This window comes from Peromyscus maniculatus, chromosome 1 (genome assembly GCF_049852395.1).
Source record: "Peromyscus maniculatus bairdii isolate BWxNUB_F1_BW_parent chromosome 1, HU_Pman_BW_mat_3.1, whole genome shotgun sequence".
NCBI lineage: Eukaryota > Metazoa > Chordata > Mammalia > Rodentia > Cricetidae > Peromyscus > Peromyscus maniculatus.
In genome coordinates, this window is record NC_134852.1 from 92,961,768 (window position 1) to 92,979,781 (window position 18,014).

Genomic DNA, 18,014 nt, shown 5'->3' on the forward strand with positions numbered 1-18,014 from the left:
CCCCTAAGGAAGGACACCTCAGGCCTGAATGCCCAATGGTACACTAAGAAGTCTCTGAGAGGAGAGCTGCATGGCTCCAGGTCCTTCCTTAGCAGGAACTAAGAAAGGAAAGGCAGACCTGGGTAGAACAGAGATGCTCTGTCAGTAAGGTCAAGGGTGGCCTCCTGGGCAGCTCTCTTACCCTCATGGCCTGTAGGGATATCTTCTCAATTGTTCAAACCCATTATAGGAACCCAGGCGAGCTTCTAAGCCCAGGTTAGCTCCTATACCAGGCTCTCCCACTAACCTAGAAGCCTCACACTATGGGTCCTCTGCCTAGAAGAGAAGGTGATCCCAAAGGCGATGACCTCTAGGGCTGGGCTCCCTGCAGGAGGGTCTCTGAGTAGTCTGTGATGCCTCCATTGCCACTGTCCCTGCCTCAGAGCCAAGTCTGGGGTTTGCTGCAGTAGACTGCACTCATTCCTGATCACTTCAGCACAACAAAGATGATGTCGGATTCAACCGGGGTCTCAACTCTGCTGTGGGCTTTGAGGAAAACACTAAATTCTGTTTATATGTTTAATTGAACAAATGTTTATTAAGCACCTATTGTGTGCCCGGCACTGTGTGAAGGACCCTCCTGCATCTGTTCCCACAGCGTAAGCATATGCTCTGAAATAAAAACAAAACATAAACCAACCAACCAACCAACAAAAAAACAAGGAAAGGAACATTGTCGCAACCATACAAATCAGGGGAGGATGGGGCACAGTGGGTACAAGTGGTCCCCTATCTGTAGGTGTACCCCAAAACTTCTGTGTTTTCTTCCCTCTGGATACGTCTCTCCACTAAATGGTTCCTTTCAACTAGGTAGGCTTGGCCTACAGCCCAAGGGCCACATGCAGCCAAGGATAACTGTGAATGTGCTCCAACACAAAACAGTAAATTTACTTAAAACATTGTAAGTTGTTTTTTTGTCTGTTTGTTTGTTTTTTTGATAATTATTTCTTTTTGGGTAAGCCAATTTTTCAGTCCTTGAGTGTGAACTTTGGGGATGATGATGCTGTATCACAACATCAAAAGGTTAGATACATCTGCTAAAGCATCCAAATGCATACCGAGAAAAGACACTCCCTCCATGTGCTCATGGACTGGAATCTGCGGAGAGTCACACATCCTGAATGCTACGCAACAGAAGGCGCCCAGTGGCCTGTTATAGAGGATATTGATACTTGGATTAGAAAATACTCTCCCCCCTCAGTTCACAGGGTTGCAACAGCCCTTAAAAAAAAAAAAAAAAAAGATATAAACATCCCTGCCCTGACTGCGTAAACGGCTAAGGTAGACCAAGTTCTGGATTCCTGAGTCAGAAGCTTCCGGTTGTCCACAACCTCCCAAGGCCAGAGACGCGAGAGATTTACTGTTCTGGAGGAGTGGGTGGACGGCACAACTGGTCTGGAGACAGACAGACTGCACCTGCATTTACAGAAGCAACAGAAATGGAGAACATCCTATGCCTACTTCATCTCACACACACACTGGAGACTCAGGACCCAGGCTCCGCCTGGCCTAGTTGTCTGTGCCTAGCTTGGAGAGTCCTCGGCGGAAGTCATGGAGGTCGTCGATCTTTCCATCCAGAACCTCGAGGAAGTTCTTCAGCTCCCCCTTCAGGTGGCGCTGTCGGTATTTACTCTCCTCGATGTCTGTCTTTAGAGAACGCACTTTGTCTTCCAAGTTTTGATTGTCTCGTTCTGCTGCCTGATAAGACAAAAGAGAGAGGAAGGGTCTGGAAGACAGGGATGGATGGAGGCGACACTCAAAACATCTGGGCCCTGAAGTCACAAAGGAGACCATCTTGTGGAGCCATTCCTTTCCTGACGGTTCTTCAGAAGGAGGACTAAAAGGGGTAGACGGCCAACAGCTGGCCTGAACACCCTCAGCAGCACCCAGAAACGCAGACTGCAGACTCCCCTTCAAGGGGTTTCCCAAAGATGCCAACAGAGAAGCTCTGAAATCTGGGAGCCAGTCCCGGAGCGGTCGGCAGAGACCGCTGTCATTTATATCCTACCAAAGCCAGAACTTGGCTCCACAAGGCCCTCCTCGGCCCCTGGCTAACACCAGTCCTTTGTGAGGGAGGACTTCCAGTAACACCAGTCCTTTGTGAGGGAGGACTTCCAGTGCTGTAGAAGAGCTTTATTCTGTGGGCTTAAACTAGGATTTTCTTGAACATGTGCCCAGACACTGGTTACCAATACAGTTGCAACTGGGGTTGTGCAATTCAAGAAATTCAAGCCCCTTGTGTATCTCCAGGGGACTGAAGTGAGGAGACACCAGGGGTGAAGAAAACCCTCATTTTGCAGACAGGAAGGTGATGCCGGTGAAGAAGTCACGAGCTGGGGAGCGGCCAAGGTGAACTTGTACCTGACCTGGTACATCCAAGCTACCCATCTGCCCCCTTCCTAATCAGCTGTGGTTCTGCAGGGATTTTCTGTGGGTGACAGTTACCCACTCTCTGTGCTCAAGACCCTTGGTTATGTGGGGAAACCAAAACCCCAACACTGTTGAGGCAGCCCCGGGGGGGGGGGTGCGTGTGATACCCAATCATAGCATTTTGTGAGTGAAAACCCACCCTTGACCCCCCTAGATGTAAAACTGAGGGAGAGTGGAGAAGTTAGGGACATGCCAATCACCTCAGGACCAACTCACATCCCCTTACCTCTAATTTCTCAGAGACATATTCACACTCGGACATGAGCTGAGGTATGATTTCACTTTGTTTCCGGAGATCTTTCAACTCCTGGGGGAGACAGAAAATTTTAAACAGACACACACACACACACACACACACACACACACACACACACACACACACACACACACTCACCAGATTAAAAACATACTGCTGAGTTGTGTGTGTCCTAGGGGGTCCTGATCTTGGAACCTGTCTTGCTCATATGAATAACAATGGAGGAGTGTTATTCTGAAGCATCGGATGACTCTAAGGGTGTGGTGTATTAGATGCATCATCGCATGAAATCTGACAAACTGTAAATTGCTGTTTTGTAGCGGGGGTGGGGGGGTGGGGGGGGGAAAACTGAGGCCTAGGGAGGATTCGTTAACTTGCCCATGTCCCAGTGTTGTGCCTCCCGGAACAGAAATGCCTGTGAGAATGGAAACACTAGCTGCATGAGCCTGACTGCAGACGCCTCTTCTGCTGGTGGGTGATCTTTAGGACGTCCAGGGCTTTTGGGAAGCCTCCTTTTTTTTTTTTTTCTTTCTTTTCCCAGGTAGCATCTTATGCATCCCAGGCTGGCCTCAGTGAAGATGGCCTTTGAACTCCTGATCCTCCTGCCTCTACACCTGAGCTCTGGCAGTACAGGCGCATGCCACCATGGTGGGTTTACCTGGTACTGGGGATCAAACCCCAAGGCTTCCTCAATGCTAGGCAAGCACCCGACCTTCTGAGCTACGTCGCCACCCCCAGTTCACTCTAGAGTGCCGTAGATACAATGCTGCAGGGGCCAGTGTGAGGTTTTGGTTCTGGAGAAGCCAAGCCACGGTGCAAGTCCTGATTCCCTGTCCTGGAGTCCAGGCAGTGGCCAGGGTCACCGCGGGCCCCACCCGGCGCTCTTCACTCACCGTCTCCTTTTCTCGGAGCTCCGACTCCAGCTCCTCAATCCTGCTCTTCAGCTGGGTGTTCTTCTCCTTCTCCCTGTTTATCTCACTGCACTGTTCTTCCAGCTGCTCGATCTTAAAGGACAATCGGGGCGAGGGTGAGGCTGAGTCACTGAACACCAGCTTGCTCTGACTCCTTTTCAAACGAGCCACGGACGACCCCACTTCTCTGCTCTCCCCAAGCAGGCACCACGCAGCCCCCCTGTGCCGTCTACCCCTGCTCGCCAGCAGGGCCAGGAAGGCATGAAACCCAGCCTGTGTGCTGGGCTTCTGGGTTTCTTTATGGCCACGTGGGAGTAGGTTCAGGATCGCTTTATGTATCTGTCCCAGGCCAGACGTCCCCTGAATTGATCTGTTTTCCCCAAGAATGGCTTTGACATCATTTCAATCATGTTCTGAATTACTCAGTTTCATCTCAAGGGTTTAAGGTGGCCGAGTAGAATTTAACAAAGCTACTGGACAGGAAATCAAAGACATCTCAATCACTGCAGCTCAAGATGACCCCCACCCACTGATACCCACAGAAGGGTCCTGGCTGGGGAGCAGTGTATGGGGGTATTGTCTTCGAGATCGACTGGCCAACTCTAGCACTGCCTCTTTTCATGGGCCTGACCCTGGAAAAGGCTAATCAGGCAGAGTACAGAGCCCTCACAGACTGACGCTCTCATCAATTGTTCAACATTTCTTGGAAACCAAAATGTGCGTGCAGAGAGGGTAGTGGGAGTGGAGCCAATACACAGTCCAAAGCAGCCACACTGATTGCTGCACTCAGACAAAGCCAGTCTTAGACACAAGGCCTCTTCTTAGTGGTGGCCGCACCAAGCCTCAGGACCTAAACCCTCAGCCCCACCGACACTGATGATCCCAACTTCTACCTCCAGCCTGGACATCAAGGACTCAAAGAGCTCCTCCTAGGGAGGCCCACGCCCTCCCGGGCTCCAGGTGACATGACCCCACACCTCAGCGCTGCATTAGGCCATCACGCTCAGACCGGAGGGAGAAAATCAGCTCTTGGCTTGAAAAGGCGGGGCCATCGATCCCTCCAGCCGGCAGATCAGCCAGGGCTCAGAAAGGAACACGCCAAGTCAGCAACTGGCCGGGTGCCCTGACTGTCAGCCTGCTCATCACAGGGATGGAAAATAAAAATGACACAAGGCAGCTCTGTGGTAATTAGCACTCAAGGAAGGAGATGGAGTCGGGCTCCGCCATGGTGGCTACGTCCAGGCCAGCCAAGACAAAGGACGCATGTGGGTCAAGGGGCAGGTCCCCCCAACTGCACTCACAGAGCATTCTCTGAAGCCCTGTGGGCTCATACATACTACAGTCTAAACAGAAACCTGAGAACCTCTCCAGGGGCATCTCTGAGCATCCCAGACTTCCATATCAGCGCTGCAGAACAGCTGAAGGTGACCGGAGGGTGGGTTACAGGGAAATTGTGGGGACAATTTAAACCCTCAGTCATCAAAACAGGCCAAGAGAAAGCTCTGCACAGTTGACATCCACTGTTCTCCTATCTAAACGTACATTCTTCCTTTTGCTTCCAAATTTACATTTTTAGAAAAAACTGATTTGGATGGGAGCAGGGTGTCTGTGGAAATACACGCCTCAGCATCCTGGATCAATTTTCTAATTTATCCTTGGGTTCCCTTTCCTCCACTGGAAAGCCCAAGCCGCAGAGATGCTAAGGGAATCTCACCTACAGCAAAAGGCCAGCCTGGAGGACTATGGGGGGGGGCCTTGGGAGGGGGTTTTGCTTCCCAATCATTGATACCATTGATCCCACTAAGAAAGACAGATAGCTGTTCAAGGAGGAGACAAAAACATCTTTCTCCTGCCTGTGGGGTGGAGGCTAACGAGGACAGAGGAAAAGGCCTTCAGCGGCTCATCTCCTGGGCCCACTCCGGCTGGCCGGGCCCTCTGTCCCACCTTGCTGCGGAGCCGGTCATTCTCATCTCGGCAGATGGAGAACTGTCTCTTCCATTGCTCTACGCTGGCCGCCGACTCCTGCAGGGCTGTGGTCAGCCGGGCATTGCTCTCCCGCAGGGTCTGCAGCTCGATCTCCCACTTCTTCACATTGGCAGCACTGCAGGGGGACGAGGGAGGGCAGAGATTAGGAGTGGTGTCCATCATCTGCCGGGGAATGGGAACTCTGTCCTTCCTCAGCTCACCCCAAGGGAAGCTCAAACCCTTATCTACCAGTCAGCTCATTCACGTTGGGTTTGTTCGCACCAACTGCCCAGGGGGCCTGGAGTCTCTTTCTAATGGGAACATGTCACCTTACCCATTCATTTTCTTAAAGAGTTGCCTTAGAAGAGGGGCAAGGGCCAGATGGTGGTGGCGCACGCCTTTAATCCCAGCACTCGGGGAGGCAGAGGCAGGAGGATCTCTGTGAGTTCAAGGCCAGCCTGGTCTACAAGTGAGTTCCAGGGCAGGCTCCAAAACTACACAAAGAAACCCTGTCTCAACAAAACAAAACAATAAAGAAGAAGGAGGAGGAGGAGGAGGAGGAGGAGGAGGAGGAGGAGGAGGAGGAGGAGGAGGAGAGGGGCAAGGATAGCTCCGCTCTTAAGAGCACACACGGCCTCCTGTTTCACCTTTAACTTCTGTACCCAGAGAAGACCCTTCCAACAAACGGAGCCAGGTCTCCCTGGGTCACTGCTCCGCTTTGTCCCCTTTCATTTCTGTGTCTTAGAGTCCAGAGAGTTGCAATGCTGAATGTGACCTGAGGTGATGGAGCGGAGCTGGAAAGGACAAACCCACAGGACGTTTTGCTGACAGCTGGAGTGACCGCTCAGTCTCTGAAGGGCTTGTCACACAGCTGGAGTGACCACTCAGTCTCTGAAGGGCTCGTCACACAGCTGGAGTGACCATTCAGTCTCTGAAGGGCTTGTCACACAGCTGGAGTGACCACTCAGTCTCTGAAGGGCTTGTCACACAGCTGGAGTGACCACTGAGTCCCTGAAGGGCTTGTCACACAGCTGGAGTGACCACTCAGTCTCTGAAGGGCTTGTCACATGGGCGTGAGGACCCGAGTTTGATTTATAGCACACATGTAAAAGCCAGGGGCGGTAGTGCATGATGTAATCCCCGTGGTGGGAGGCAGAGGCAGGAGGATCTCTGGGACTCGTTGGCTGTACAGTCTAGATGATTGGTGAGCTCTAAGTTCAGTAAAAATCCCATCTCAAAATTAAAAAACAAACAAACAAAACAAAACTGTAACAAAAAACAGGAGCTAGGCATAGTGACACATGCCTTTAATCCCAGTACTGGAGAGGCAGAGGCAGGTGGATCTCTCTAAGTTTCTGGCCAGCCTGGTCTACAGAGCAAGTTCCAGGACAGCCAGAGCTATAGACAGACCCTGTCTAAAATAAAAGAACAGCAAAAATGGGGCTGAAAGGTGGCTCGTGGGACAAGAGTGATTGCTGCAAAAGCAGGAGGACCCGAGTTCCAATCCCCAGCCTCCATGTAAAAGCTGGGCGTAGACAGCCACATGAGCCTGTAATCCCAGCTTTGAGGGGCAGAGACAAAACTGGATCACAGACACCATATCAAAGGGTGGGCCAGCCCAGCCAAATGGGGTGCTTTGGGTTTCAGCAAGAAGCCTTGACTCAAAAAATAAGGTAGAAGGTGATAGAGGAAAACGCCAGCATCTCCTCTGGTTTCTGTATGTCCGCACACCACCCCACACGCATGCACGTACCCCATTCACACAGACATACACAGTAAGTCAGTCTCGCTCTCTACAGACACATACAGGAATTCGATGTCTGTCTCTGTCTCCGAGGTAGATGATTCCTGAGGAGCAACACACAAAGTTGACTTTTGGCCTTCACATACATGCATACACACAACACCCACCCACACACACATATATTCACTCAAGTGCATGCATACTTCCACACACAGGAACCTGCACACACACACAAAGAGAATTTCTGCTCAGCTGAGGAATGCCCATTTTCTAATGACTGAAAGAAAAAATTGAAATATATACACCATATTTTAACAGTGTTACCTTTCTATCTACTGCCTCATAAATCTATGATTTGATTAGGAAATGCATGCTTTCAGATTTAAATGCCACAGACTGAATAAAAAACCCAGTAACCTGTTTTTATCTGATGATTTTTAGAGGTGATGACTGAGAATTAAGCCAATTTAGGGGAATGGCTTCATGGCTATTCCTTTAACTTGCTTTTCACTGAACTTGGACTTGAAAACATTTATTTTTGGGGTTGGAATATTTTCATCTGGGCATCCCACTGTGACTTAAACAACCAAAGATAGGTAAGAAAAGAGACTGGTCAGTTTTGTCTTTGAAGCACCTAAAAAGAACCAGCATCCAGACGCAGAAGGTGGGATGTAAAAGTCTCTTGTGCTTTCTGGAATTTCTAGGTCAGCCCCCAGGAGTTAAGTTGCAAGCGGCAGCCAGGATGCTGAGCGAGGCCAGTGAATGGCGGTGTTTTTGGGGGGCTCCAGCTGGGGCAGCGGCTGGCTGCAGATTACCTGCAGGGATAAGTGCAAACAAGGCAGGCCTGGGAGATGGAAAGGCTCGCTTTAACCACGTGACCTAGGCAGGGAGTCACTTTACTAACTGTGCCTAGTGTCCTCAACAGTCCAGGGCGGGAATTTAGACAGGACAGGCCTGAAGGTGAGTCGGCTCTGACATGGGGAAGTCTAGTGAGAGCAGAGAACCTTCTTAGCCGCAAGGACGAGACTGAAGGCATCTGGCCAAAGCCCCCAGCCAGGTGAGCAGAGTAATTCTGAAGGTACCAAGGCCAGTCCTGAAGACCCGGAAACACAAAAGCTTGTGCTGTCATTTAAAATGTAAGTCTTGTTGCCATCAGTATGGGTGTCCTGTTACCGTACAGAACCACTCAGAAGAAACCCAAACCTCGAGAGCCACCCTGCTTCCTACGTCTTCTCAGCTGAAGCCACCTGGGTTTGGAGGGAAGGATGGCTGACTCTGGTTTGATCGGCACACATTATGTTCATTTGATGTCATGCTGTAAACGGTAGGTATGTAGAACTATGTGTTAACTATAAATATTTTTAAAGACTTGTGTTTTTATTTGTGCGTGTGCCACACGTGTGCCGGGGCTCTCAGAGGCCAAAGAAAGTGCTGGATCCCCTGCAGCTGGAGTTACAGGCAATTATGGGGCACCCGGTGTGGGTTTTGGCAACGGAACTCGAGTTCTCTGCAAGAGCAGCAAGCACTCTTATCGATGAGCCATCTCTCGAGTCTCCATAAAATTTTCCCCTCTCATCTTTCCCCATAAATATTTTTAAAGACCAGAAATCATATGTTGACGTGTTAAATCATTCATTTGTGACCCTCAAAAATGACTTTAAAGTGACGCATGTTTATGATCCTGGCACTGGTGAAACAGAGGCAGGGAGATTGGAGTTCAAGACTGTCCTCAGCTACAGAGCAAGGTTGGGGCTTACTCATGCTAAAGACGCTGCTTCAAAACAGCAGCCGAAACCACGTGCTGACGTCATCCTGGACGCTCCTCACCAGCTTTATTCCCGTGGGTTTATGGTTCTAGTTAATTCTGTAAAGGAAACCTCTTTTTCAAATACTATCCTATCCTTTTTATAGATAGGATTATTATTGGCTTTTGTATGTGATTTCATATTAGTTTTTCATATTTTAGATTTTTTAAAGCAGAATTGGAATTTATTGAAAGGTATTTTTCATAGATCCTATGCACAGTGGTTAATAGGAAGGCACAGGGCACACCTGAGAGCATGGGTGTTGGCTTTTCACAGAGAGCTGACATTTCTTAGGGTTTTATATGCTTCTCTTGGATGCTTAACTCTTTCTTGTCCTAGATGAATAAATGGTAAATATTGCTCTTAAAAAACAAAACAGACTCTCTCACACACATTCACACATAATTATATCCTCCACACACACTTCCTCACGCTAACACACTCGTACACACTGAATGATTGGCCTGACAGATAGACAGTGAAGCCAACTGGTCTTCCTCCACCGAGGAGGAGGTAAAATGTGATTCTCCAAGCAAGACAGTCTTCTCTTCCAGTTCCCAAAACCCTGCCCAGCCGGAAAGGCTTCCAGGAAAAACAGAGCATAAATAACAGAGGGTGTGGATTTGGAAGCAGCCTCACCTCTGTGTCAAAGCGATCTTCAGTTTGTCGTTCTCAGACTTGAGGTGGGTGTCAGCTGGACTCGCATGCGAGGCCTTCTCATCATCCGTCCCGTTGACGCTGGATGCCTGGATGGAAGATGGGGTTTCACGCCCAGATTCCTGGCCAAAGTGAATTATCTTCACATGTTACTGCTTGTCCTTACATTGGCAGCAAATTAGGCATAATGAGAAAATACGTGTTTATGAGTCTGGACAAACCGACTCATTGAACCAGAATGCAGTGTAGACCAATCAGCAAAAAGGCTGACCAAGACAATCAATCCTAGGGCTTAACGACCCCAAACATGCCACACGGAGTTCATAAAGTCTGCGATTTACTGACAAGATAATACCTGGGCCACCACTCAAAGCTTTTTAATTCAAACTTTATGTTCCTATTTTCTGTGTTCAATCCCTGCCTGCCAAGCTTGAATACCTGGTCCCCTAAATACCCCAGGACAGAAGTTACAATTGACAAAGGGATTGCTTTAAAAAACAAAGAGCCTGAGGAATAGCAAATCCTTGAGGATACAGAAAGAGTATAAGAAACAGCTGACGTACAGATCCCGGCTATGGAGAGTTAGACCAACGTATTTATTAAAAACACAGGAACCAGATACAGTGTTTGCTGACTTCAATACTGCTTAGCATTCTTGTGAATATCCTGAAGTGGTTTTTTGTAATAAAACCAAACCACCAGGAGGAAAACCTCATCTAGTCTTGAATAAGATCTGAGATCTTGTTTAGCCTCCAATAGGCATAGAGGCAGTGTGAAGAGAATAATGTATAAATTTGACTAACTTAAATTTCTGCACTACAAAACAGAAGTCATAAATAAAATTAAAATGCAAACAAAACCCCAGGGAAAATATATGCAGCAGGTATTAAAAGTGAAATTTAAAGATCTTTTCCATGTTGAAAATCTCTTGAGTTATTTTCTTACATTAAGATTTTATTTACATGTGTAAAAAATTTGCATACACGTGCAAACATGTATGTGGCGGTCAGAGAACAACGTTCAGGAATCCATTCTCTTCAACTGCAGGTTCCTTGGACGGAGCAGAAGTCATTCAGCTCATCAGGCTTGTATGGCAGGTACTCTTACCTGCTGGCCCAAGAACCCTCATTTTTAGAGTTACATACTGAAATATTTTCGGATCTATTAAGATACCTTGGGTTGCCTTTAAAGCATGGGCAGCAGAAGCAGGGGCCCAAACCAAACACTTGGTCATTGAGGGTCATCATACAGCATCGGCCCAACATTTTCACACACATTAAAACGTATGTAAGGCCAGCAGCTGTGGCTGTCTGGCCAAGCATGTGCTCAAGCCAGTCAATAGCCAAGCACGGAGGGTGGGGTTCAAGAGCCCTTACCTCTAACTGAGGGGTTACTGACAGTCGGTGTCTTGTGGAAGAGGGAGAATGGGTTTTCTCTAAGGGTGTGGCCCCAGGTAGGTCAGCCATGGGCCAGTGGACAGTGTCACATCCAAGAGTATAAGGAAGCACAGAGTGGACTTGGTAGGTTATTTAAGAAAAAAAAAAAAGAAAGGAAGAAAGAGAGAGAGAGGACAAAAGTTGGGAGAGGACGTGGGGGTGAATATGGGAGGAGTTGGGGTGAATATGATCAAAATACCTCATATGAAAGTCTCAAAGAATTAATAAAAATATTGTATTACATATTTAATAGTATATTAAAATATGTAAAGCCCTTAGAAAATGATGTATGAATACTTTAACTCTTTTTAAAAGGACAGAAAGACCATTGATAATTACAAAAAAAGAAATGCATGTAACCAATAGCATAAAAACATTCAGTGTCTCTAGAAATGGAAAAGGCCAATGGAGGTACACTTTCCATCTGTCAAATCAACAAGTTTTCTTAGTGAGGTGTGGGAAGAAAAAGCCTTACTCATTGCTGGTGGCAGTCAGAACTCAACATTGCTGTAGGCTAAGAGGAGACACCTCAATACTTTAAATGCCCACACCTAAGCCGTGTTTCCATTTCCAGAATTTATCCTGCAGAGAACGATCAAATGCTCAAAGCTGGGGAGGGATGTTCATCACCATGGTATTTATGTTAGTGAGAAAAAAACCAACAACAACAACAAAAACCAACCAGCTGTCCCAAATTGTAGGAGGTTAAGGGAGAAAGTCATGATACAAACTGGAATATTACTAGGGCATTAAAGCAGGTTTGAAAGTGAACTGGAAACCAGGAGGAAATAATCACGACTTACAAAGTATTTTCTTAAAAGGTTAAAAAGAGTAATACAAAAAAATGTACTAGCAAGGTATAATAAAAATACATACTTTCAAATACTACCAACCCATCCTCCAACTGCGATACAGCACATGGCCTGGAGCTTATTTTCCAGTGCTGGGGTAGGAACTCGGGGCCTTGTGCTTGTTAGGTAAGTATTCTACTGCTGAGCTACAACCCCAGCCTAAAGGGGGGGGGGGCTTTATTTCTTCCTTGAGAGTGTGCTATGTGGTATTGCTTTTATTGTCAAATATGTACAAAAACCTATACTAAATGTTTTTGTCATTTGTAATTTGGTCAGAGTGCTCATTCACTGAAAAGACTCAAGGAAATAAGCAGCCGATGGTTCAGAACAAGGAAAACAGACAATGAAGCATCCGCAAAGATGAATAAAAACTGAGGCTCAATAGACAAAAACTCATTTCTACTTAATATCCTACTAGGTACATTTATCCAACAAGATAACCTTAAAACAAAATATTTTAGATAAATTCAGATATTTAAATTTAAAGATATCACTATAAAATGTGGTATTCAGAAAAAGACAGTGTATTAGAACTCTCTATACCAGGGACCATTTCTGAGGAAGCTTTAAAAATGCCCATTGGGCGTGGGGGTTGGAGAGATGGCTCAGTGGTTAAGAGTGTGTGGTAATCTTCCAGAGGACCCCAGGTCAGTTGCCAGCATGTGTATCAGTGATGCATGACAGCCTGCAACCCCAGCTCAAGTGGATCTGATATACTACTGGTCTCCTCGGGCACCCCCAACACATGACCTACAGATACACATACACACATGATTAAACGTAAAATTAAAAACAAAAAACAAAGAGAAAATGTCTATAGTTTCTACCCACATTTCCATTTCAAGAACTCACCCTAGGTGATTGATTACTCAATAATTACTCCACGAAATCAAGCTGTCACTTGGATTAAGGACTATTTAGAAAGGTCCAGGGAAGTTCCCGTCCACCTGGAGCCTGGCATATATTCAATCCCATAAACCTATCTGGAGTGTCTTTTTTACGGCGAGCCCAAGACAAAGTATGGGCACACACCTCAAGACAGACCTAGCTCTGCCCGTCGGGGTCATCCTAGCCACCAAGTCTGCCGGCCAAACCAGGGCCCTGGCGGACTCTCTCATCCCGAGTGATTGCTGAGGGCTCTCCTGCCCGGAGCGCTCGCTCCCGACCTCCTCTCTTCCTTACTTCCCAGGCTTCAGCTATTCTGTTTGGCTCGTGGTCAGGTCGGGTGTTGAACGCCACTATTTCAGGTGCCTGGTCTTCCTGGTTCTGTCCTAGGCACTGTGCCTCCAGCCAACCCTTTCTCACTTGCACTACAGCTACGCAGGCCAAGGAGTTCTCCCCTGCACCCCCAGCACCCTCCTGAGACACACCCCGCAGCACACTCTTACATCATGCCCACATCAACTCCATATCAGTAGTCATATGATGACTCCGATGTCTGCTGACCACCTAGCTAGTGAAATGGATGATAATGAGGAATCCCCGGTCTCACAGCATCTCCAGGCTTTATCTCCATACTCGATGCAGAAGTAAGTGTACAAGGCTGTGGTGTTATTGTGTTTCCCAAAATATTGTGTACCCTAATAAACTTATCTGGGGTCAGAGAATAGAAAAGCCACTAGATAGTTAGGATAGGCAGTGGTAGTACACGTCTTTAATCCTAACATTCCAGAGGCAAAGCTAGGCAGATCTCTGTGTGTTCAAGGATACAGCCAAGCATGGTGACTCACGCCTTTAATCCCAGAAAGCGAGCCTTTAATCCCACGGAGTGGTGGTAGAAAGCAGAAAGGTATATAAGGCGTGAGGACCAGAAACTAGAAGCTTTTAGCTGGTTAAGCTTCAGTCTTTTGAGCAGCAGTTCAGCTGAGAGCCATTGGGATGAGGACACAGAAGCTTCCAGTCTGAGGAAACAAGACCAGCTGAGAAGTTGGCCAGGTGAGGTTAGCTGTGGCTTGTCCTGTCTCTCTGATCTTCCAGTGTTCACCCCAATACCTGGCTCAGGTTTGTTTTTATTAATAAGAACTTTTAAGATTCCTGCTACATCTGGCGCCCAACGTTCGTGTTACGAATTCATGAAAAAGCTGCTTGCCTGTGGCCCCTGCTCAGACCCAAGCTACCCTCAGCCAGTTGTGGTGAAGCACACTGGTTGGATTTACTAAAGGAGGTAGAGGCAGGAGGATCCCAAGTTTGAGGTCAACCTAGGAGAAGCTTCGGCCGTGGCCGAGCCACAAACAGTGGTGGGACCATGGAGGCAGTGGCTGCTGCTCCAAGTTGCTGGCTTCTTCTCATCGTGTTGGTGACTGCAGTGATGCTGCTACCTGGGACGAAGGGTTTACTGCTGCTGGTTCAGAGAAGAATTGCCAAGACCATCTTGTTACAAGAAAGCATTGGCAGAGGTCAGTTTGGAAAAGTTTGGCAAGAAAAATGGTGGGGAGAAATTGCTGTGAAGATTTTCTTTTCTAGGGAAGAATGTTCATGGTTCTAAGAGACAGGCATTTATCAGACTGTGATTGCTCCAAACCACAGAGGAGGCACTAAATAGATAAATAAATAAATAAATAAATAAATAAATAAATAAATAAATAAATAAATAAATAAAATGTCTGCAGGGAACCATGACCACACCTAACAGTGACTTTGAAATCTTCAAAAAGATGACAGAACTCCACAGTGATGATTCCACAAGGACTATGGTAAAGCCATTAAGCTGATTAACACCACGGAAAGATCGACTTTGGACTACAAACTGGTCAGGACAATTTCGAGAGGACTAGCTGAGATGATCCAGCCTGACAGACTACTTGAACAAGGACTTGTGACAAGCCCTGAACTTTCCTATTATGCAGAGACTGGACAAATGATACAGGACTTGACAATTAACCCAAAATTTTCTTTTCAGGATCCCCTAAAGATGTCTTTGCCCCTAGAAAGCAGGAAGTAATTTTAAGAAAAAAAACGCCCATGTTCCCAAGAGGTGGGGTGGGTGTTTTTTGGTCGTTCAATGGCTTATGGATAATTGACATTGTTTAAGATGGTTGGTTACAAGTTGTTAGTTGTTAATGGTCAGGAAAAAGCTGAACATGGAAATTAGATTCAGAGGTTTTTTTTTTTTTTTTAAAAAAAAGGAAAAATAAAGAAGAGAATATAGATATGAGGTAGATCACTGAATCTACCATGAGAAAAAAAGATAAAGAAATAATAAGATAAATGAGTAGATAATTGAATCTACTCTAAAAAGAAAAAGGGGAAGATATAAAAATGACAAAAGGGAGATTACTGAATCTATTATGAAAAGAAAAATACTTTAAAAAAGGAACTACTTGTTTTAAATAGGATAAGTAATGAATTTTTTTGAGTTTATCAAATGTTACTGGACTGGACATTGTTAATATATATAATGGAGTTTTTTGACTGTATATATTGTATATACTATTCTTGTATTAGTTATAAACTTTTTTTAATTTTAGACAAAAAGAGAGGAAATGTGGTGGTATTGTGTTCCCCAAAATGTTGTGTACCCCAATAAACTTATTACACAAGGCAGACACCCAGGTTGTCTGGCTCAACCATCACTCTTACTCCAAATCCCATGTCTGCTCCTGGAGTCTCCCTTTCCCTGTCTCTAGCTGTAAGATGGTCAAGCCTTCTCTCATCAACAAAGAAGCCAGGCATCCTAGTATTTTTTAAATCTCAGGTTAAATGGGTCTTTTACAGCCATCATTATCACACTTTTAAGCAGACAGACTACTCAAATCCTGGCAAAGCCAGATCTCTTCAGACTCTTCAGATCTCTTCAGCGTGCAGGACCACCACTTCCCACCTGTCTTCGGTTAAGCATTTTCCCTAATGAGCAGGAGGTGCCTGCAGCCACTGAAGAACATCTCACTATGGACTTCCCAACAGTCACCAAACATTGCCTCACCACTCACACTGCCTCTCCTCAAGGTCGCTAGAGTTCAACATTGCCCTTGACCTAGCATGAAGGGCCTTGGTGCAGACACTGTGCACTGGCCAAGGCCCGCCCCCTTCTGCGGTGCAGACACAAAGCCTGGTCTTGAACAGGCTAAGTAAGCATTCCACCACTAGTTACACCGTGACCTTTAAACCGAGTGACTGCACAAGCTCTTCCTGGCCTGGGAACAGGCAACTCGGAGTGTATCAACAGTTCTCTGTCAAGAATACGGTCCTACACGGGAGAAGTTCCAAAGTCTCATAAAAAACATGTCACTTCATCTCTTGGAGAGCAGGCTAACAGTTGAAATATGCCTTCAGAATGCCCTGCTGCTAAAATTACCTGTTTCTTGCCAAGAGTGACAAGGAATAAGGAATCTCAATTACTGATCACACTCATTTATTTCAGGGACAAATGACTTACTTGGGAATGATTACTCGAGGTCTCGATTTTCTCCTGGGACTTGTCTCTGGCGAGTCTGGCAGCTTCTTTTACCTCCTGGAATTTCTCTGCAAACTGAACATGCAGAACAGTCATTAGGACTTACTAATCTTATCTTATTCCTGGTCATATTCAGTAGCTGCCTTTATTATTTTGTATCCATTTTAAGCCTATAAATTAGGTACAAATGGCGGAAAATCTTTATCTGTCATTAAAAGGAAACAAAGATTAGAAATCCCCTTTTCCGATAAACACTATGGCCACAGTCAGACCAGAAGCAGTTTCAAAGTTACTGATGCCAGCTGGATGCAGTAACTAAGAGAAAGCACAAACTCGCAATCCTCTGGTTAACGGTACCTAATGGCTCCCCCACTGAAGGTACCCGAGGGAAAATCCACAAACTCCATTAAAGGCATTCAAGAACTTGGAAGTTAACGCCACAAAAAAGGAAAACGAGGCTGGGTTTGGTGGTGCATACCTGGCACCCCAGAACTTGGGAGGCTGAGGTGACCGAATTGAAAGTTCAAAGCCAGCTCATGCCATATAAAGAGGTCTAGCGCAGCCTGATATGAACAGTTAGACCCTAACAAGCAACAGCAGCGGCAGCCACAAACCAAACGCCTAAAATGTTGGGGGGGGGTTAGTTTTAGGTACAAAAAATAGAAAAATGCAATAAATGGCCTATGATTAGATCTTTAATTATCACATAATTTGCTTTCAAATGCTTCAGCAAGAATGAGGAAACAGGACAAAGTGCTGATGTGATGGTTAACAGCTACTGTCAGCTTGACCCGATTTGCAACCACCTAGGAGACACACCTCTTTGTTCGTCTGTGAGAGTGTTTCCTAAGAGGTTTACCTGAGGCGGGAAGACACGCCCTGAATGTAGATACCACCCTATATGCTGGGATCTCTGAATACAGGAAGCGGGCAGGTGCTGAGGACCAGCACTCAGCTCTCTGCTTCCTGTCTGCAGATGCAATGGGACCAGCCAGCCACTTCCTGTCTGCCCCATGAAAGCGTGAGCCAGAACAAATCCTTCTCTAGGTCGCTTTTATCACAGCAATGAGGAAAGGAGCCAACACAATGAACACTGAACTCTAGCTGATATGCGCACTCTTTATTGTTCTGTTCTCTATTTTTAAAAAGTGTTTTAATATTTCCATAATTTAAAAGCCCTAAAGTCAGGGCTGGAGAGGTGGCTCAACAGTTAAGAGCATGAACTGCTCTTGTGGAGGACCTGAGTTCGGTTCCCAGCACCCATGTCAGGCGGCTCACACCCAACCGTAACTCCAGCTCCAGGGGACCCCACACCCTCTTCTGGGGTCTCAGTGCACAAATCCACACTCGGATAAGCATATACACATAATTTAAAGGGAACATTTAAAGACTCTTCCTAAAAATCCTAAAGTCACAGGAAAACCCTATCAGTTGCTGGCTCACCATCACTGACTGGCAGGGGACTGAGTCACTTAGTATGTAACCGTTAGTGCGGAGAAGGGCTTGGACAGAGGATGCTGGCATTAT

General features: G+C 46.5%; 1 protein-coding gene across 2 annotated transcripts in view; it reads right to left on the minus strand.

Moving 5' to 3' along the window:
* Nucleotides 1-544: 544 nt before the first annotated feature.
* The window catches only part of Homer2 (homer scaffold protein 2), a 97,606-nt gene continuing 80,136 nt past the window's right edge, over nt 545-18,014 (minus strand). The window contains exons 4-9 of one of the 2 annotated variants that reach the window (XM_076546156.1): nt 16,470-16,562; nt 9,790-9,896; nt 5,581-5,737; nt 3,619-3,729; nt 2,696-2,776; nt 545-1,737 (exon numbers count right to left, since the gene is read on the minus strand). In XM_076546156.1, coding sequence (XP_076402271.1) covers nt 1,549-1,737; nt 2,696-2,776; nt 3,619-3,729; nt 5,581-5,737; nt 9,790-9,896; nt 16,470-16,562 — 738 coding nt within the window. In that variant the 3' untranslated portion in view covers nt 545-1,548. Of the gene's footprint in view, nt 1,738-2,695; nt 2,777-3,618; nt 3,730-5,580; nt 5,738-9,789; nt 9,930-16,469; nt 16,563-18,014 lie in introns of both variants that reach the window. The other variant, XM_076546161.1, reaches the window with a different exon arrangement.